Source organism: Pogona vitticeps, chromosome 3, assembly GCF_051106095.1.
Source record: "Pogona vitticeps strain Pit_001003342236 chromosome 3, PviZW2.1, whole genome shotgun sequence".
NCBI classification, from domain to species: Eukaryota; Metazoa; Chordata; class Lepidosauria; order Squamata; family Agamidae; genus Pogona; species Pogona vitticeps.
The window spans coordinates 41359752-41381569 of record NC_135785.1 but is presented as its reverse complement, the minus strand read 5'-3'; the positions used below and the strand labels follow the sequence as shown (position 1 = coordinate 41381569).

The 21818-nt window shown below is 41.1% G+C and overlaps 1 protein-coding gene across 2 annotated transcripts; it reads left to right on the top strand.

Annotated features, from left to right (window-relative positions):
* The first annotated feature begins 11675 nt into the window (after positions 1-11675).
* LOC110083392 (transcription cofactor HES-6) lies at positions 11676-21592 on the top strand. Of its 2 annotated transcripts, none has more exons than XM_078389237.1 (4): positions 11676-12054; positions 14437-14532; positions 14635-14713; positions 15218-21592. In XM_078389237.1, the coding sequence occupies exons 1-4, from the start codon at positions 11989-11991 to the stop codon at positions 15619-15621; spliced, it is 645 nt and encodes a 214-aa protein (XP_078245363.1). In that variant the 5' UTR covers positions 11676-11988; the 3' UTR covers positions 15622-21592. The 2 variants fall into 2 exon arrangements, with proteins under 2 accessions (XP_078245363.1, XP_020657490.3); XM_020801831.3 differs by having other exon boundaries at positions 11679-12054; positions 15221-21592.
* Positions 21593-21818: the final 226 nt, after the last annotated feature.

Sequence of the window (21818 nt, the reverse complement as noted above, 5' to 3'; positions counted from 1 at the left end):
ATGTGAAGGGCTGTCATCTTGTTCTTCGCCACCACCCCCAGCCACAAAATGCATTTGGCTAGAGTTGCTTGTGAGAAAAGGCTCTTTCTTGCAGGATAATTCTACTGGAGCTTATATAGGCCTGCAGCAGTCTCCCAAGAAGTGTGTCCTCAACAGCTAGTGATCAAGGATTCATGTAACTTGATTAGATGAGATAAACCTCCTTCTCCCATGAACTGCTAACCAGCTAATCAGCTTGAAATCATCAGTTCTAACACCCTTCCTTACATGAACAAATCTCATCCTGGATTGCAGGAAACCAATCTGTCCAGTGTTTCAAAGTGTGACATATACTGTGCATTTTTTGCTGTGTTTATTAATGTTTTCCTCCTGCAGCCTCCTCCTTCTACTCCCCTACAGCCCTGAAAATAGGTATGGGTGGTGAAACACTGGGCAGCCAGTGGTACAGTGGAGATGCAAGCATTATCATGAAAGTCCTGTTAGCCACATCATCCTGAAGAAGAATCCCCAAAAGGAAGGGTTCCCTGTTGCATCATCTGATTTTAAAATTGTGAACTAGAGATGGGCATGAACTGCTGACTCAGAGGTTCATGCCAGTTCATCCTTTGGTCAAACAGGTGTTCGGTACTTCCCAATCCCACCAACTCCAGAGGGTGCCCACTTAGAGATAGCACCCTGGCTTCCCTGTCCTCTCTCCTCCAGGTGCTGACTCTGAGTAGGATGCCTGCCAGAGGAGGCAAGGCTGGAAGTGCTGAACACCTATCCATCCAAAAGACGAGCGAGCACAAACTGACAAACTGGTGATTCATGTCCATCTTTAAAGTGATCCTTTGACCACAGCATTGACTTTGATTTTGATAACATACAGCGCTAAGTATCATATTTATGAATGCCTACCTCACTGCACATTTCCTATGTATAAAACAAGGCCAGTGGAGGGGACAGGCTTGCTCTTAAGTCTAGTGGCAAAAATCTACACCGACTTGCAGTGGAAATGTACAATTTCCAATGGCACCCTCACTGAGACACCAGGGACCTTAGTTCCAAGGCCAGTTCTTGTGATGAATTGAGGATTCTAGGAATTTTGGTTTCAAAAAGTAACTTTTCCAAACCATGATGGCTAGGGTGGGGTGTCCTGGGAGCTGTAGTCCAAAAAAGCAACTTTCTCCAGAGAAACAGCAGAGCACATTAGAACAACAAGAGCAATGTCTCCCCTTAGCCCCAATCAGCTTCATATGTGACCAGAAAATTAATAAATTAGAGTAGTGCCTCAAGACCTTTATCAAGCAATATGTCCTCTGTCTTCCTATCCAAACACACATTGTTCAGGAAAATCACCTTCTGTGTTTCAGTTTTTGGCCAGACGTTCCTGGGTCTGATCGGATCAGCCCAGATATCTCCCACTCAGAGACCAAGTCTGCCTTGTTTTCCCTAATAAAACAAAATAACCACCACCAGCAAAAAAAAAAAAAAAAAAAAAAAAACCTCCAAAAACTTCAGTGCTGCAAAGAAGCCCTCGCTCCCCTTTTTGTGTCAACACGCTACCCTGCAGATCTGCCTAGACGGGTTGTGTGTGCCTGTCTGTAATTAAAATCCTGATTTACGGGTGTGTTTACTGCTCCAAAGGATTTTATGCATTCAGACACAGAAGGAGCCTTGTGCAGGGCAGATGCAGGCCTGCCACCTGTCCTCAGCCTAGCAGCCAGCCAGGATGATTTAACCCTCTCACGACCTGGCTGCTGGCACCCAAAGCCTGGCAGTTCGAACCAGCAGAGGCACTTACCCAGGAAGAAAGCATGCTGACACTGCCGAAGGAGACTCACTGCAGAATTAGTTTCTCTGACAAGAGGAAATAAAATGCACTATCCTGGATCCTACGTGCCATGTTAGAATACTTTAAAGACAGGGCAGAGTTGTACTCTTTGAGGATGAGGCTGTTAAGCTGCAAGGGGTTTTGGGTCCCTTTTGGAGAGAAAAGTATGACAAAAATCAAGTATATAAGACATAAGACATAAGACATAAGAAATTTATTTGTCATTGCGCTCACAAGTGGGTGCAACGAAATGAGGTGCTCTTCCCCAAGGTAAAACTGGACAACACTACAAAAAAAAGTTAAAATATACACAACTTTCACCATCCAAATATAGATACCCCGTTTTCTCTCAGCAATTAAAATTCCACCAAAAACCTATGGCCCCACATTTAAAGTATATCAATAAATTGTACATTTGTGATTTTGTTTTTGTTTTCTGGATTTGTATACTTTGGGGGGGGGAATCTTTGATGTACAGCTTTCATTTACAACTTCATATTCAAATTTCCAGCAAATTCACTGTCTTTCCTTCTGTTCAATAGTGAATGAATATATTTTAATTGAACTTTATTGTTGTAAGCCTCCCAGAGACCTTTCGGTAGAGTGGGCAACATATAAGTTAAATAAATTAATAAATAATAAATAATCGTAATCATAACCAATCTTTGAACTGCAGAGATAGGAGGAACACTATGGATCATTGAGTCCAGCCCCTGTCAAAGAGGCACAGTGGGAAATTGAACTTCCAATACTCTGGCTCCGCAGTCAGATGCCTAAACCACTGATCTATCCAGCAGTTCTATTCTTTACTTGTTTTATAATTTTAACCAATCATTCTTGTTGCCCTGCTCTGAACTTGTTCCAATTTGTCAACATTCTTCTTAAAGTGTGGTGTCTGTACCTGGACTCAAGATGAGACCTAACCAGTGCTGAATAGAGAGGAACTAGTACTTCACAGGAATTGGAGACTAGACTTCTGTTAATGCAGCCTAAAATAGCATTGGCCTTTTTTGCAGCTACTTCACATAGTTGGCTCATATTCAACTTGTGATCAATTCCAAGATCTTTCTCACATGTAGTATTACTGAGCTATGTATCTCTCAATTTGTAGCTGTACATTGGGGGGGGGGGGTGTTCCTCGTAGGTGTAGAGTTTTGCATTTATTCCTGTTAAATTTCATTGTGTTGTTTTCAGCCCAGAGCTTGAGCCTGTCAAGACTTTTTTAAATATATAGCAATTTCCTAAAACCCTGAGATATGGCAGACTTAATTTCTAAGTTTCTATAGCCAACCCAGTTTCAAATCTAGTGCAAGGTGGGAGTCCTCTTACCAGTTTACCTGACAGTAAGCCTCATAGATGTCAGTGGGACTTAACATACAAGAGATTGTATTCTGAGGTAAAGACATGACAGACAGTCCCTGATACAGTATCATGGAAGTGAGTGCACTACTTAAGGGTAAGTTTTATTATTGCAAAATTTGGGGACAGGTCTGCTCATATATGATGAAGAAGAAGAAGAAGAAGAAGAAGAAGAAGAAGAAGAAGAAGAAGAAGAAGAAGAAGAAGAAGAAGAAGAAGAAGAAGAAGAAGAAGAAGAAGAAGAAGAAGAAGAAGAAGAAGAAGAAGAAGAAGAAAGGAGTATAGAACAGTACCTTCATCACTAGTCAGCACTTAATACAAAGGACTGACTGGTAATTCTGTATCTCTGTGAAGCCATATCTATTTGATTCTACAGTGATATTTTTCTTGAGTAATAGGATGGACATATACCATAGGATATTCATAACAGGATTTAGTTGCCTTCAGCCTTCTCGCTGATCTCAGTGGCCTCTTGTAGAGTTTCTTCTCATGTTAACGCCTAGAGTGGTCCGGTGGTCCAGATAGGAGGGGTATAAATCAAATAAATAAATAAATAAATAAATAAATAAATACATACATACATACATACATACATACATACATACATACATACATACATAAATACATACATACATACATACATAAATACATAAATACATAAATTAATAATAATAATAATAATAATAATAATAATAATAATAATAATAATAATAATAATAATAATAATAATAATAATAATAATAATAATAATAATAATAATAATAATAATAATAAGTCACAATTCCACGTGGCCCCTAATTGTTTCACCAAACTAGGAGCTCACGCTATGTGCCCCCCAGCTGCCACCAGTTGATTTAATCAACAATAGCAATTATTAATAATAGATGTCTAGACCATATGTCATTTTAAAAGAAACAAATAGAAATTGTTTATTGATACAGGTGTTGACAGAACAAGCAATGTTGTTAACTCTTAAACAAACATTTCTCTTTATCCACCCTCAACCACCATTCTCCCACCCAAACTCCAAAACTCTCTCGACTCTCTAACACCCTAATTCTCCATCTCAAAACCCTATCTAAACCATATCTAAACTCCTCCTCCTCCTGTTGACTCTCTTTAACCTCATGACTCCGCGCCTCCAGCACTCCAATTGGTCTATGCAAATAGCATATCAATATTCATGACCTGAGCAAACACCACATTCCTCCCCCTTAATAAGTTTGTCTTAGGAAGGAAAACTTAAAGGTTTGCCCTCATAAACAAATGAAGGTTTATGAAAGAATACAAATATAAACCTCTTACATTATTTACATCACTAAGGATATATCACATCACTCTTACATCAACAAACACATATTAATCTTTTGCATTACTCAAATTAATACAAAATACATTACCTTTGCATAAAAACATATTAGCCTCTTGCATTACTTGCATAAATACAAATTACATTACATTACCTTTACATTAATAAGGATACTCACCAATATTTTACCATCACTATACACCTCTCAGTTCATCAACATCCAAGCAACTCTGCATTTTAATGATATTCCATAACTGTTATACAAACAGAACAGTTAATACAATATGACAAACTTTTATCCACACCTTAGTCATTTGACCTTCAAGACAAGGCGTCAGCAACCACATTCTGGGTCCCTTTTACCCTGCGGATCTCAAAGTCAAAGTCTTGCAGGATCAGCATCCATCTTGCAAGTTTGCTGTTATTGGAGTTCTTAGTTCATAGCCACAAGAAAGGGAAATGGTCAGTGCAAAGGATGAATTTCCTGCCCCAAATGTAGGGCTTCAGCTTTTGTAGTGTCCATACAGTAGATAGGCATGCCCTCTCAATGGCAGACAAATGTCTCTCACCAGATTGGAGTCTCCTGCTGATCAGAGTCACCGGGTGTAGATTTCTGCTGTGATCTCCTTGGCACAGCACAGCTTCCCTGTCTCACCTTTGATGCATCTGTGCAGATGATGAACTCCCAGTCTAAGTCCGGTGCAACAAGGACAGGTCCTGAAGTCCACACTCTCTTCTGGCGATTGAAGGCTACCTGGCACTCTGATGTCCCCTGGATGTTCTCGGCTCACCTTTTCTGGGTGAAGCCTGTTTTCCTTTCGACTCATGGCTTAGCTTCCTCAGCTGGGGAAAGGGTATGCAGTTTCTTCCACTCCTCCAGAACTGCTATGGTTGCATCCTTCTTTGAGATCTTATGGCTCTTGCCTTCCCTCTCACCCATAAACTCATCCACAGGTACTTTAGTTGCAAAGCTCTTCATATGTGGGGGACCACCACCAAAGGTTACCTCAAGATTTACAGGCAATTTTCTTTTAGGTGAAATCTCAAATATTTGGCTTATTTCAGATGTATTGATATTTTCATCAATTGGTTCTATCCCTTTAATCTCTGGTTTCTCCAGTAAGGGTTTGCCTTGCAAGATTTTCAGTACCTTTGCAGCTACATGTGGAGCCTTCCCAGTACTAGTCTCTTCAGCTTTCCAGTGCTGTCATGACACATCTACAGGTCCTGACCATGCCAACTGCAATTCACTCCCCTCTATGGGTCTCAGCATCACCACTACATCCTCGGGACAAAATGCTCTTTCCTGGGCCTTTTCATCACACCAGCCCCTCTGTCTTTCATGAGCACTCCCCAAGCTTTCCTCTGTTTTTACTAAGGACTTTTGCAGACCCATGTGTTGGCAAAGGGTTGAGATCACTGGTGATGAGCATTTACAGTACCACTCACTTGGCACGTATCACATGTCTGACAATACTGCCTAATTTGCTAACCCATTCCTGGCCAATAAAAGTTTTGTGCCACTCTTTGCTTGGTGCAAGAGATGCCTGTTGTCCCCCAAATGCACTTGTGTGTGCTTTTTCTATAATCTTTTCTCTGTATTTAACAGGGGCAATTAGCTGTTTGTGGGGTCCTCCCCCCATGATGTGCCATTAAAACCTCATTATATAATAAATCTTTTTCTGCACAATACCTCTCTGGGTGTTCAGGGGTCAGTGGAATAGGATTCTCATTAACTTTCCAAAAACAATCACTCAAGGTAACATCTTCCTTCTGCTCATTAATCAAAGGAGGAACTACTAGGATTTCTCATTAGCACTAAATCAGCTGTTTCTTTCATTTCAGGTTGTTTCTCTAAAGTGGGTTTTTCAACAGGAGTTCCAGCGCTTTCTTCAGAGGCTTTCATCTGCTTCCCCTGAGAGTGATTTACTATTAAAACACTCTGCACATGCTTGGCTAGATCTAAACCAATCAGACAAGGAGCAGGGATTTGGCCTGACACTGACACTTTCCATATACCAGACCACCCATTATAGTTCACAGAAAATTTGGCTGTAGGAAGGGCTACCAACTCAGAACCTTTCCCTTTAATGGAGACCTTCTCATGTTCTATTATGCAAATAGCATATGAATATTCATGACCTGGGCAAATGCCACAGCATGCTACCTGGACTATATGTAGTTTTGGGTGAAGAAAAAAGATGCTCTCTTAGTAATCTGAACCAATAAGTATGTGAGGCTGGAGATTTATGAGGCCTTCACTTGACTTGCTCCGATGTACTCTCATAGGGAAGCCTCTTTGATGGAAGTGGCTTCTCCCTCTGCAGTCCCTAATGCTTTGTCTACCATATTGAATGAATGGTGATGTACACAGGCCAAATTCCTGCCCAGGGTTCCCTGGACCCCACAGAGTCACAGAATTATAGAGCCAGAAGGGATCCCCAGCTTCATCTTGTTCACCCTTCAGATGCAGGACATCCACAAAAAAAGCATCCCAACACGTGAGCATTCAACCTTCGTTTAAAACAAAAGAGAGTCCAACACAGCAGTTTCCTCCATGGTCAAGCAGTTCTTACCATGAAGTTCTTCCTAATATGTAGTCAAATCTCATTTCTTCTCAATGGAATCAGTTTGTTGGATTTAAAACAAGATTAGATGGATTCTAAACTATGGACACCGCCTAATACTCTAGAGCTGGATCTAGAATTTGGAAAAGTTACATTTCTGGACTACGTCTCCTAGTATGCTCAGCAGCTGGAAGATTAGGCAAGTTATCAAAAAAAAAAAAGCACTTTCCCCAGTTCTACAAAATTTATTAATGTAAGAAACTGTACCAGAATAGTGATTTCTCAACCCTTGTTGACAAATATAACATGAGAATTCTTCTCTTCTCCTTATTCCATATGGAAAAGCTTACTTTCTTTCCTTGAGTTGTAGGTTTGCTGACCATTTTCCTGCTGGTTATTAGATTCTTCACGGCTGTTAGGTCTGTCTGAATAGGTTCTTTGTGCATTTGGGTTTTCCCATGTCCCTTCTCTTGCTGGGCAGTCGCGTGTCCGAAGTCAGAGAGGAGCCATAGCCATGCATGCTTAAAGAAACTCTATTTTTGTTTTCCAGAACAGACATCTGCTTTGGAGGCAATTCACTAACATCTGCCATACTTCCCCCCCCCCCCTATTTTAAAGATTGTCCTTTCTTTTTATCTTAAGAAAGGTACAGGAACAGATGTTTAAAGTTGTTTTCTTTTTAAATACTGTGAAATTTAGACAAGTACTGGAAAAAGAGAGAGTTGATAATAAAAGGATAAAGACTGATCCCCCATTGCTTTGGGAAACCCCAGAAAGAAAAGTACAGCTTTGTGTCTCAAGGGAGTGTACCTTTTCACTGAAATCTGGCACTGTGCAATATAAAAAGGAAAAGAAGAACAAGAAAGTAAATCACAAAGTACTTCCTTCAATAATCCACCAACATATTTGCATTTGTGTACATTTTCACCCCCACTCAGGCACAAGCACAGATGTCATGCTTTGCCTGAATGAAAAATTATTTTGAAGTCTTCCAGGTTTCTACAGTATCAATAAATGAAGACTGAAAACGCTGTTATCTCCAGATAAAGTGAGCCAGTGCTGGTGTTGATGCTTTTATATGAAAAACGGTCACATGGGCAACCACTGAGGATAACATAGGTCAGGCTATAAAACTTTGATAGATGTAAAATAGTATACCAGGACTATACTGATTAAAAGGATACAGATATCCAGAAGTTGGTGTAGCATAGCTAGAAACCAAGAGGCAAAACTCGATATGTCATGGAAAATTTCTCTTCAGACCTCCCAAATTTTCTCATAATTACAGCAACTTGGGACGCATATACTACATTGGGACTGAGACTCTGCCTTTGAGAAAGGAGGATTTTTCCCTTCCCTCACACACATCAAATCTTTATTTACAGCTTAGAGAAAGCTTAGGATCCCAAGAAAGGATCTAAAGGCCTAGTTTGTGGATGGTAAAGAATCAAGAATTATGTGTTGTTCTTCTTACACTCACCAGTTGAAGGAAAATGTCTCAAAATGAGCTCTGTATATCATCTAGTTTGACCCCTGTCCTTACTTCTCATGAGGTGTCATCCCATCAAAACACATTCCAAATTTAAGATCAAGCTGTGATGACTTCATTGAAATGTGAACAAGGCAGACAAATCAAGAAGTGTGTTCTCATAGACAAAACATGGCCTGCCAATAGATCTCTGGGGAAATCTACTGGCAGGCGATATTATTTGTCTTTCCTTGGGTCTGACTTCAAGCCTAGCAAACACTGATGGATCTATGGCAGCTCCTTATTCATTGTGCACAGAGGTTCTTGGCCTCTGCCCTGCCTCTCTCCTTCGTCTCTTAGCTTCCTTTCTTAAAAAAAAAAAAAAAGTGAGTGAAACATCAAATTAGATATAAGAAGTGTAACAGAGAACTCCTGGATAGAGTTACCAGGTCTCAGGGCACTTACTGAAGTCTTAGATGATTGCTATGCTTCAATCCCAAAGAAGGGCAGTGCCAAAGAATGCTCCAACTACCATACAATTGCACTCATTTCACATGCTAGTAAGGTTACGCTCAAAATCCTACAAGGTAGGCTTCAGCAGTATGTGGACCGAAAACTCCCAGAAGTACAAGCTGGATTTCAAAGGGGCAGAGGAACTAGAGACCAAATTGCTAACATGTGCTGGATTATGGAGAACGCCAGAGAGTTCCAGAAAAACATCTACTTCTGCTTCATTGACTATGCAAAAGCCTTTGACTATGTGGACTACAGCAAACTATGGCAAGTCCTTAAAGAAATGGGAGTGCCTGACCACCTTATCTGTCTCCTGAGAAATCTGTATGTGGGACAGGAAGCAACAGTTAGAACTGGATATGGAACAACTGATTGGTTAAAAATTGGGAAAGGGAGTTCAACAAGGCTGTATATTGTCTCCCTGCTTATTTAACTTACATGCAGAATACATCATGCGAAAGGATGGACTGGAGGAATCCCAAGCCGGAATTAAGATTGCCAGAAGAAATATCAACAACCTTAGATATGTATAAGATACCACTCTGATTGCAGAAAGTAAGGAGAAATTAAAGAACCTCTTAATGAGGGTGAAAGAGGAGAGCGCAAAAATGGTCTGATGCTCAACATAAAAAAAAAACTAAGATTATGGCCACTGGTCCCATCATCTCCTGGCAAACAGAAGGGGAAGATATGGAGGCAGTGGCAAATTTTACTTTCTTGGGCTCCATGATCACTGCAGATGGTGACAGCAGCCACGAAATTAAAAGACAATTGCTTCTTGGGAGAAAAGCAACGACAAACATAGACAGCATCTTAAAAAGCAAAGACATCACCTTGCTGACAAAGGTCCACATAGTCAAAGCTATAGTGATGTATGGAAGTGGGAGCTGGACCATAAAGAAGGCTGACTGCCGAAGAATTGAAGCTTTTGAATTGTGGTGCTGGAGGAGGCTCTTGAGAGTCCCCTAGACCAGGGTCCCCAATCATATACCACCCCCACTTGTTCTTACACTACAACTCCCAGAAGCCTTCACCATCACCTCTGCTGGCCAGGATTTCTGGGAGTTGAAGTCCAAGAACATCTGGAGGCCCAAGGTTGGGGACCACTGCCCTAGACTGCAAAGAGAACAAACCTATCCATTCTGAAGGAAATCAACCCTGATTGCTCACTGGAAGGACGGATCTGGAAGCTGAGGCTCCAATACTTTGACCATATCATGAGAAGACTCCCTGGAAAAGACCCTGATGTTGGGAAAGTGTGGAGACAGGAGGAGAAGGGGATGGCCGCAGATGAGATGTCTGGACAGTGTCATCGAAGCTACCAACATGAATTTGATTAAATTTTGGGAGGCAGTGGAAAACAGGAGGGCCTGGCATGCTCTGGCCCATGGGTCACAAAGAGTTGGACGTGACTTAACGACTAAACAACAACAACAAATGCTTCTCTAGGTTTCCAGGCATACATAAAAATCTCAGCAGCACTTATATTGTATGAGGTGATGTTAAGCATGGACATTTGACTCCACCCATCCCCAAAGGTATCAGGTGGTTTGTGTTTTATCCATAAGACTCAATGAAGTCAACAGCATGTATCTGTTGCCTCTTTCTTCAGTTCCCTCTCCTCATTCCTTGAAGGGTACATTGATCTTGAGTCCATTGTATCTCACTGATGAGACTTGTTGCACAAGAAACTGCACTGGAATGCCTGGTGAAGGCACCCCACCCCCAACTCTTGCCGAGCAGCATATACCACCCCCACTTGCATTTTATCATCACAAAATTGGTAAGCATAGAAATTTGACATCACAGACCTCCTTTAACTTTGCTCCTGACGTATGCCTCTTGAACATGGATGAGGGAAGCTGCTATACAGAAATGAAAATTGTGGACAGGATGGATCTAAGAAAATAAGCAGCATAGTGGGGTATATAACCCCACAGCCCCTTCTTCACAAGGAGACTCTTCCACGCAATTAACCGATAAGGAGGGTTAACTTTCAGATATAGTATTAATGAAAGATTGCAATCCTTCTACTTATTTAGAAGGCAATATTTGTATGGGTATGTTCTTAAAACAGAGTGTGTCTTGCTGTTCTTCAAACATTTATTTTAAGAACAATGAATAGGACAACATATGGAAGTCATCCATGACTGAACAGTGGTCTGATGATGCTCTGGGTCCCATTTTATTACAAATTGTGTATATTAGCAAAATAGCAATGTAATGCTTAAGTAGAAAGTAAATTTATCTAGAACTGATAAACTGGAAGCTTGCCTTGTGGTCCAATAAAGGTTCTTTATCAAGAATTCTATGCATTCTTCCTAAAAGAATCCTCTCTAAGTTTTCCTCTGTTAACAGGAGGAGGAAGAAGGAGAGATCTAGATTACTCAGATCAAAAGATTTGAGTAATCAAAAGTATTTTGATTTTGAGTATTTTCGAGACAATTTTGAGTAATTTAGAGACAATCACTACTCCAAATAGCCCAGGTGTAACTCAACTGGCTTTGGCCTCCAGTGCCCCTCTCCCTTGGAATCCCCTGGAATCAGTGGCAATTGCATAGAGAGCCATGTAAGTCTGAGTACTCTCATTTTTATATCTCAACAAAAGATTTCTGCCAAGCAAAGCTTTGCAGGAACTAAACATCTGTTGCTGTTTGGGAGCTCTCTGTCTTTCTCTCTCTGTATACATGGATGTGATCTGCCCATTGAAAAGAAGTGACCTGTCAGCGTTGATTGATAGCCACAAGCTTCTGGTCTCAACCCCTCCTGTGGGAAAAGAGGGCGAACCAAGCAATGCCCTTATTCACATGCTAATCCCAGGCTATAAATGCAAGCAGAGCACAGACTTCATGTAAGAGAAAGTCCGTAAGAAGGCAAGGGGAACACCAGCCCAGCCACTAAAGAGTTTTCTCAATTTTTCCTGTCCTAAGCATTAGGGCAGGTGAGGTGGTGGATTACAATGACTGCCACAGCCTTGGCCAGTGGAGGTGTGCAGAAACTTCCTAACAACAAAGAGGACAGGAAGGTATGTCCCATTTTATAATTGTCTTAGTGGATATTTACTAAGGAGTTACTGGCTATATATACAGTATTTGAAAGGGTTTGTGTTTATGGCTTTTAAATCCAAATGTTTTCTCCCCATATACCGTATTTTTCGCTCCATAAGACGCACCTTTCCATAAGACGCACCAATTTTTTAGGAGAAGAAAACAGGAAAATATAATCTGTTTTCTTCGCTCCATAAGACACACAAACTTTCCAACCCCCCTGTTTTGTGGGAAAAAGTGCGTCTTATGGTGCGAAAAATACGGTATATACTGTACTAAAAAGCCCCTCCTGGTATATAACTTTTCTCTGATTCACCTAGAAGCATGATACTTGGAAAAGTTACTTTTTGGACAACAATTCTCACAGCATAGCCTCTGGCCATCTTTTCTGTGCTATTTGATATGCTGTAGTCCAAAACAGTAACTCTTCCAAGATCTGTACTAAAGGTACATATAGCAATTTGATATGGAAACTAAGGTATAATATTTAATATACACCAGCTCTTGTTGTAGACACAGACACATGCAAAAATATAAAATTGAGATGTGTTTGTTTTTCCTTCAAGGTACACACTAAAACAAGCCTGCTTAAAATAAAGCATATTTACAGCATGTTTAAATTGTTTGTGATAAAAATGCAGGGTGTTGCTTTTACTATGGAAAAGCCCGATGGCATTGGCTGGGTCTGATGACTCAGTTGTCGTGATTTTCCCCACAATGCTTTAATTTCTTTTTATTTACTGTAATTGCCAGATAAACTATCAAAGTGATTAGATAGGCTGTAGAACACCAACAAATTAATAAAACAACACCAGTTTAGATAAGTTAATTGAAAAGCACACAGTATTTTTTCCTTAAACTTCTGTGAGAGTTTTGCACATATGTACACAACTCAAACTATGGATAGAATTGCAGTCCAAGATTCCTGTTTCTTCATTAGCAACTGGGTTGCTGGAGAATGTAAATGCTGAAACTCTGTGCACACTTTCTTGAGAGTAATCCCCATTAGTTTTGAGTTAATGTTGTCAATTTTGTTTGTCTGGATATGTATACAAAAGAAAAGAAAAGCAAGAATACGGGTTTGTGTAAGAGGCATATTCTTGTTGTGCAGCTCCACATGTGAAATCTTCTTGTACTGCTCCACATGTGTAACTCAATGTTATGCAACTGGTAGGGAAAATTGTGCTGAAGAGGAAATCATATTCATGAAGGATTTCCACAGTCGTGCTGTATAATAATTGCACCATGAATCACATGATCAGTTGAGTTATGTGGGCTGCCTGGGTGTAACACCCTGCTCAGATCCACAGGTGTGACTTTACATTATACAGTACTAACTTCAACAGGATGTCAGTCAATCTTTTACAAATGCAGTGTTTAAATACTGGTCCTAGAGCCACGTATTGGTTCCCCTTGACATTTTTAGTCCAGTCATGTCCGACTCTAGGGGGCGGTACTCATCCCATTTTTCAAGCCATAGAGTCAGCACTTGTCCAAAGACAGTTTCCATTGTCACGTGGCCAGCGTGACTAGGGAATGCCGTTTTACCTTCCCACCGAGGTGATACCTATTTATCTACTTGCATTTACATGCTTTCAAGCTGCTAGGTTGGTGAGGAGCTGGGAAAGAGCAAGGGGAGCTCACTCTGTCATGTGGATTCGATCTTACAACTGCTGGTCTTCTGACCTTGTAGCACAGAGGCTTCTGCAGTTTAGCCCGCAGCGCCACCACGTATTATTAATGGAATGTTCCATTTGTGGTCCATCTTTTATCTAATGAAGTCAAGGTGGCATGCATATCTTTCCTCTTTCCCATTTGATCATCATAACAAACCCGTGAATATAGGTCAGGCAGAGAGAGAGAGAGAGAATGGGAGGGGGAGAGCCACAAGGTCATCCCATTAGTTTCATGGTTAAAGCTGAGCTAGAACTTGGCCCTCCCAAGGCCCAGCTGAACTCACTACACTGTATTACATGCCAATGAGTTATTAGTTGTCATACAGAAAATGAATCTGTTCTTCAGGACTATCATTTGCAAGTGAATTTCCATGTTTAGTGAGCAGAGACAACAATTAGAATATGTCAGTCACTGAAAGGAGAAATGAAAAGTACAAATTGTTACAGCTGATTTTTCAGATAAACCAAATGAGAAAAATGTATAGAAAGGAGAAGAACATCTTAGGTGAACACTTCATAGAATAACTTGGGTGTAACACAACATCATTGTATGGAGCTGTCATGTTCAAAGTCAGGATAGCCAAGATATTGCTCAACTTGTAGTTTGGGAGTAATGAGATGAACTAGATCAAAACCTTCAGGCAGAACAATATATTCCTAACATTCCACAATTCATCATTTCAGTTAAGAAAACCCTTGATTGAAAGAAAACGAAGAGAGAGGATTAACAATTGCTTGGACCAGCTCAAGGAGACAGTTGTTGGGGCCTTTCAGCTTGATGTAAGCACACTTTTTAAAATGTCTACAAACACTGTTTGCTTTTTCATCAGTATAATGGATGTTTTTGTTACTAACATCTTTTGTTGCTTCATTTTAAAATAGCAATCTAAACTTGAAAAAGCAGACATCCTCGAAATGACTGTAAAGCATCTTCAGAATATCCAAAACAGCAAAAATATGGGTGAGTGCATTTCTGAACCTATATGCTTCATGCAGCTGTACTGTCCTTGTGTATGAAATGTATGTTCAAATGTATAATTCTGATTCTATCCCCTAGAGCAGTGGTTCTTAACCTTTGTTACTCGGATGCTTTTGAACTGCAAAGGCCCAAAGGCCACATGTTGCCCACCCCAGTTCAACATCAGTACAGGTATATCTTGGTCTTCCAGTTGCTTTGGATTTCAGGCCCCCAAAGCCTCACTTAGCACAAGCTGCAATATGAGATCATGAGTGGTGTTGCCAAGTGATCTGGAGGGCCACTGCTTCTCAGTCTTGCTACACATGATCTAAAAGAGGATCCCACTACCACATTCATAGCTTCAGAATAACATCCAGTATTATCAGAGAAGGTTATCAAATAAAAATCTAGAGAACCGGAGCTTGTTCCTGAGTCACTCTCACATTATGACCAGATTAAGACATGTATAAAGAGGGATGACCAAAAGAATCTCCTATTTTCTTTCAGCAGATTCGAAAATGGACCTGGAAGCTCAGCAGAGATACAGCACTGGATATATTCAGTGTATGCATGAAGTCCACAACCTCCTCCTGACCTGTGAATGGATGGATAAGACCCTCGGAGCACGGTTACTGAATCACCTCCTGAAATCCTTGCCCAGGTCTAGTGAGGAAACTTGCAAGGCTGATATGGGTACTTCTATCCCTGGGAGTGGCAAGGGAAATCCAGCAGAGTCCGGCCAATCTCAGGATCAATTCTATGCCACTGAAGACAAACGGGGATCAAAAAAGGCCTTCTGCCCCAAACTGCCCTCACGTTGTAGTCAGCGCGAGTTGTCATCTTCTTTGCACCCTCATATGGCCCACCATGGTATTAGCATGGGGTCGCTAGACATGTGGAGACCATGGTAAAAATGTCTTGGAAGAACCTTCTTTCTAACCTTAGACCCTCTTTTATATGTATCTTATAGATATGTCTCTTTAAAACACTTTTTGGAGCTGATCTGCTCCTGTAGGTGTACTAAAGACCAGGGTACTTCCAGCCGAAGTAAACCTCTATGTAGCCTGCATTGTAGAAGGCTGCTATTACATTGTATTTATTTAATGCATCTAAATTATTTTATAGAATCTTCTCTTGGGTCCCCTTTAGTGTATGTAACTTATATAATGTTCTTTTTCACATGTTATTAAAATAATTAACAACTGATTAATAAAAAGAGAAGCAAAAATAGAAACAGAATTTAAAAAAAGAGTCTCTCACTAGTCCTAAATGTATGTAGCAACATTTTTCCGTTTCCTCTTATAAGAATCCAATGGGAATTATGGTCAATAAAAGAATTCACCTCCATCACTCCAGTGGATGAATGGAAAAGTCATACAGTGTTTTCTCTAGTATGGTAGTTTCCTCTAGCTAGGAGTGGGGAGGAGAGGTGTATGGTGGGACATTCAAACAAGCTGCATCTCATCTGGAATCTAAGATGGTACAGCCCAACAGCAGTTGCAGCACAGGATTCTGTGGCTGTACAATCCTTGGCTTTCAGAAGGTAACTGAAGACTTGTTAAAACATTTGTGAAGGCAAATACATTGGAATGCTCAATGCCATAACAGAAAGGATCAGGAGGGCTATTACACACTCCCACATGTATGTTTTATTAGTTAAAGAGATTGCTTGGTTAAATAGTTATTTGGAGCTAGATTTGTGTCTGGCAGAATTATCAAATAAGTACAAAAACATTTCTATTCAAACATTTTTACCAGAAAAATCTATACAAAACATTAAAGAAAGCATTTCTATCCCATGCTAAACCCGCAAAGCCTTCCTTGAAGTTGTATTGCAAGGAACAGACAAATCCACTCACCTGGACATGTACAAGTGTGCACTGAAAATCATGGTGGAGGGAGTGTAGTGCATGGATAGTACCCCTTTGTATGGATGTTGTTACGTGCTGTCAAGTCACTTCTGACTTATGGCAACCCTGTAAATGAGCAAGCTCAAAATGTCCTGGCCTCAACTGCCCTGCTCAGCTCTTGTAAACTCAATCTAGTGGCTTTCTTTAGAGCGCCAACCCATTCCATATTTGGTTTTCCTCTTTTTCTGCTGCTTTCCACATTTGCCAGCATTATTGTCTTTTGCAAAGAATCTTGCCTTCTCATGATGCACCCAGAGTAGGTCAGCCTCAGCTTCAGCATTTTTGCCTCCAGATATAGTTCAGGCTTGGTTTGCTCTAGGATCCACTTCTTAGTCTTTCTGGTAGTCCCAGGTATCAGCAAAGCTCTCCTCCAGCAGCATATTTCAAATGAATCAACTTTTTTCCTATCAGCTTTCTTTACTGTCCAGCTTTCACACCCCTATATGGTGATTACAAGAGTGTGGATGAGCTTGGTCTTGACCTCCAGTGACATATCCTTACACTTGATATTTTTTTTTCATTCCTTCATGGTTGTCCCTTCTAGACTCAGTCATTTGATTTCTTGGCTGCAGTCTCCATTTGGATTGATGATTGAACTAAGGTATACAGTATAAGATCTCTATTTCAATTTCTTCATCATCATTGTTAAAGTGCTCATCTGTAGTCATGATTCTGATCTTCTTAATATTCAACTGCAGTCCTGCTTTGGCACTTTCATCTTGCTCTTTCAATAAAAGTTGTTTCACGTTATTGCTGCTTTCTGCCAATAAGATGGTTTCGTCTGCATGTCTTAAATTAAATTTTCACAACTCCTTCATCTGAATCCAGTCTGACTTTCTGTACTGAATCCGGTCTGATTTTCTGTGCACAGATATATACATTCTGTGTACAGTTTGAACAGATAGGGGTAAAATGCACCCTTGTCTGACATCTTTGCCTGTAGGAAACCAACTAATGGCAGGGGAGGGTCATCCAACAGGATGAAAACACAGCCCTACCACACCCCACATATGCAGAGAAAAGAAAGCAGCACGAGTCACAGGTGTTGATAATAGAGTTTGCCAAGCAAGATATGAAGCTGAAACAGGACAGTTTTTTCTTTCTTTTTTCTTTTGGCGTGAGAGCCATACTTTCAAGTTGGGAAGAAGCTAAGAGCCCATGTTCCAGTACTGAGTGGGGATGAGGACACAAGGTAGGGCCAAAGCAAAGAGAGTGGACTGAGGAGGGATGGAACTCTTGCCTATTGGGGCTTTTTTCCATCAGCCATATAAAGCACTGTTGACATCTGTGAAGGTCTACTAAGAAACATCCCTCTGTGCGACAGTTTCCTTGGAACTGTGGTTGTGGCTGACACTGCTCCACGTAATGGCTTCCTCTGCTGAAAACTACACCTCAGACATCCAGGGTATGTCCAATATACAGGATTTAAATATCTTCTGATCACCAATAACAAGACAACAACAACAATAAAAACAAACAAATTGTAGGGTGGGGGTAAAGGATGGGGAGATACCTGCATGCCCATGGACAAGAGATTTCCTATTCTTGATAGCAGGCTACGATTTCACCAACTTTAGGTATCAGTAAATGGTTTTGCATTTCTGCTGCCAAGATAAAAGCACTGTGAGATGGACAGGACCAGGCTGGAAATCAACACAATAGGCAACAGAGCAAGGACATTTTAATGTAGCTACTGTTAAACATTTGGGAGTTACAAGTAGAGTTTGGCAGACCTATTGCTTCACCTACAATTCCCACTGGAATGGCTGGCTAGGGTCTGTATTCAAAAAAAATAACTTCTACGTTCTGGTCAAATCCTTGCTGGCCTATTGCATATCATGCTGGGATATGCAGATAAATCCAAAATGACTTTCTGCTGTAAATATTAACAGAGAGTACATTCTGGAAGCTATGTGTACAATGGAACCCATCATCTCAGTTCTAAACATACTGACCTGCTCATTAATTTCTGTATGATCTACATCCAAATAAGCATGTTGAGAATTCCAGTAGACCCTGTGGCAGAAGTCCACATTTGTTTTATGAGATCCTATAGATGTGATGGATAGTCCTATTTGTTATTCTTCTCATCCAGTTTCAGTGCTACACCGAACTGGGCTGGGCAGCTGTGTTGCAACTTGCAAAAGCATATTTATGGCAATATTAATGCCAGTACATGAAGCTAATTAGACCAAGGGTGTTTGATCATGAACCACGAAAATATATTTGGAATGTATCTCAGTGCCTGTTATCTGATTGCAAGCATGGCTTGTTGTGATATACCAAACTGGTCTTTGATAATTGAACACATACTGTGTTTCCCCGAAAATAAGACAGGGTCTTATATTAATTTCTTATCCAAAAAATGCATTAGGGCTTATTTTCAGGGGATTTTTTTTAATGTACAACAATCTACATGTATTCAAATACAGTCATGCCATCTTCTGGTTGCTTCACAATGCTGCACAATGGTGGAGGGTGGGGTTTCACTTAATTGGGGCTTATTTTGGGGGTAGGGCTTATGTTATGAGCATCCTGAAAAATCATACTAGGTCTTATTTTCAGGTTAGGTCTTATTTTTGAGAAAACAGGGTATCTCCATGTCTGCAAGAATATAATTTGGGCGTGTCCCATTTCTTCATATAGACAGAATTCTAAAGATGATTATTTGTGATGCTTCTCATTCCTCTCCCCCTGGAGGGTGAACATCATTGAGGCTATTCTGACTTCAGATGTGGCACTTTTATATTGTGTTGCATGCATTCCAAATCACTTGCCAAAGTTCTTCAACCAATAAGACCCCTTCCTGCATTAATTTCCTCCCGCTTATTTTTATTTTGAATGATCAGCTGTAACAAATTGGTACTTCCTGATTTGCATTATAAGACTGAAGCAACATTCCCTCCAAGTCGCGCAGCTGTGTGGCTGCACAGTGCTGCATCAGGGCCACACAGCCACAGCCAGTGTTGCTGACCATTTGGCTCCAGTCATGGCCGGAAATCCACGTGTGTGGGTTGGGGGACCCACCCAGTACTGACAGAAAATTGCAGGGAACGTTGCACTAAAGTATGCTACTTTCTGCTTTTTATGAGTTTTATGATTTCTTGGTCCTTAGTCTTAGTACTTCTAACCTGGCTACCTTCTTGGTCCAAGAAATTCTTATTGCTCTGTGATAAATTCACATTTCATATGCTCAGATGTTTCTTATAATTAAAGCCCATTATTCCATGCTATACAATAGAACTGAGAATGCACAACATCCTATAATGCACTTTCTTAAAACCTTACAACTGTGCATTTAACCCAAATGCTCCACATTTTCATTTGCACCTTTAAAAGCCTTTCTTTGATTGATTGCTTTTTAACTGATTACTGTGAATCATGGCAGTCAGTTCTGCTACTACATATGCATAAACTTAGAGAAACAGGTATTTTTTCAGCAATTTAAAAATGAACCAGGAATTTTTTCTAAAAGTCTTTACTGGGGTGGATTGCCAGTCCATCAGTCACAAGATCCCATAGTATGACTTCATGGCCTCTGCATCCCAATAGATAACGCTGCTGTATCCTGTAAAAAACATGCACACACCACACATTTTATCTACTTATTGGTAAAGTGTATGTAAGACTGGGGATGTAGAGAAGAATTTGGAAGTAAGGAGTTACCAATGACAAATTATTTTTAATCCCTTTCCCCAGTAACAAAGGCATAAAGACATTCCATTAGTTAGGCATCCTTCAGTCTCGAAAGACTATGGTAGCGTGCTCTGTATGGAGGGCTTGGAACAGCGCCTAGTGTGGCTGAGAAGGCCAATTCGAGAGTAACAGTCCCTTCCACACTGAAGACAAATCCAGTCTGTTCCCTGTCCGGCTCCCTGGTTTTGCTGCTTTTGTGACTTCCTCTTTGCCTCAGCCTGCTGGGCAAGGGTCTCTTCAAATTGGGAGAGGCCGTGATGCACCGCCTGCCTCCAGGCTGAACGCTCAGATGTCAGGTTTTCCCATCTGTTGAGGTCTATTCCTAAGGCCTTCAGATCTCGCTTGCAGATGTCCTTGTATCGCAGTTGTGGTCTCCCTCTGGGGCGCTTTCCCTGCACTAATTCTCCATAGAGGAGATCCTTTGGAATCCGACCATCAGCCATTCTCACGGCGTGCCCGAGCCAACGTAGACGTTGCTGTTTCAGTAATGTGTTCATGCTGAAAATTCCAGCTCGTTCTAGGACTGCTCTGTTTGGAACTTTGTCCTGCCAGGTGATGCCAAAAATCCGTCGGAGGCAACGCATATGGAAGGTGTTCAACTTCCTCTCCTGCCGTGCACAAAGAGTCCATGACTCACTGCAGTACAGGAGTGTGCTTAGAACACAGGCTCTATAAACTTGGATCTTCGTATGTGTCGTCAGCTTCTTATTGAGCCATACTCTCTTTGTGAGTCTAGAGAACATGGTGGCTGCTTTGCCAATGCGTTTATCCAGCTCGACATCTAGAGAGAGGGTGTCAGAGATGGTTGAGCCGAGGTACACAAAGTCATGAACAACCTCCAATTCTTGTGTGGAGATGGTAATAGAGGGAGGTGAGTCCACGCCCTGGCCCATGACTTGTGTTTTCTTCAGGCTGATTGTTAGTCCAAAGTCTTGGCAGGCCTTGCTGAAACGATTCATGAGTTGTTGGAGGTCTTCAGCAGAGTGGGCAACAATGGCTGCATCATCTGTGAAGAGGAAGTCCCGCATGCATTTCAGTTGGACTTTGGTCTTTGCTCTCAATCTAGAGAGATTAAAGAGCTTTCCGTCTGATCTAGTCCGGAGATAGACGCCCTCGGTTGCAGCTCCAAAGGCATGCTTCAGCATGACAGCAAAAAAAGATCCCAAAAAGTGTTGGTGCGAGGACACAGCCCTGTTTCACTCTGCTTTGGATGTCAAAGGGGTCTGATGTTGAGCCGTCAAAAACTACAGTGCCTTTCATTCCCTCATGGAAAGATCTGATGATGTTAAGGAGACGAGGTGGACATCCAATCTTGGGAAGTATTTTAAAAAGGCCATCCCTGCTAACCAGATCAAATGCTTTTGTAAGGTCTATGAAGGCCACTAAGAGTGGCTGTTGTTGTTCCCTACATTTCTCCTGCAGCTGTCGGAGGGAGAATACCATGTCAGTGGTGGATCTATTAGCTTGAAATCCGCATTGTGATTCTGGATAGACTCTATCTG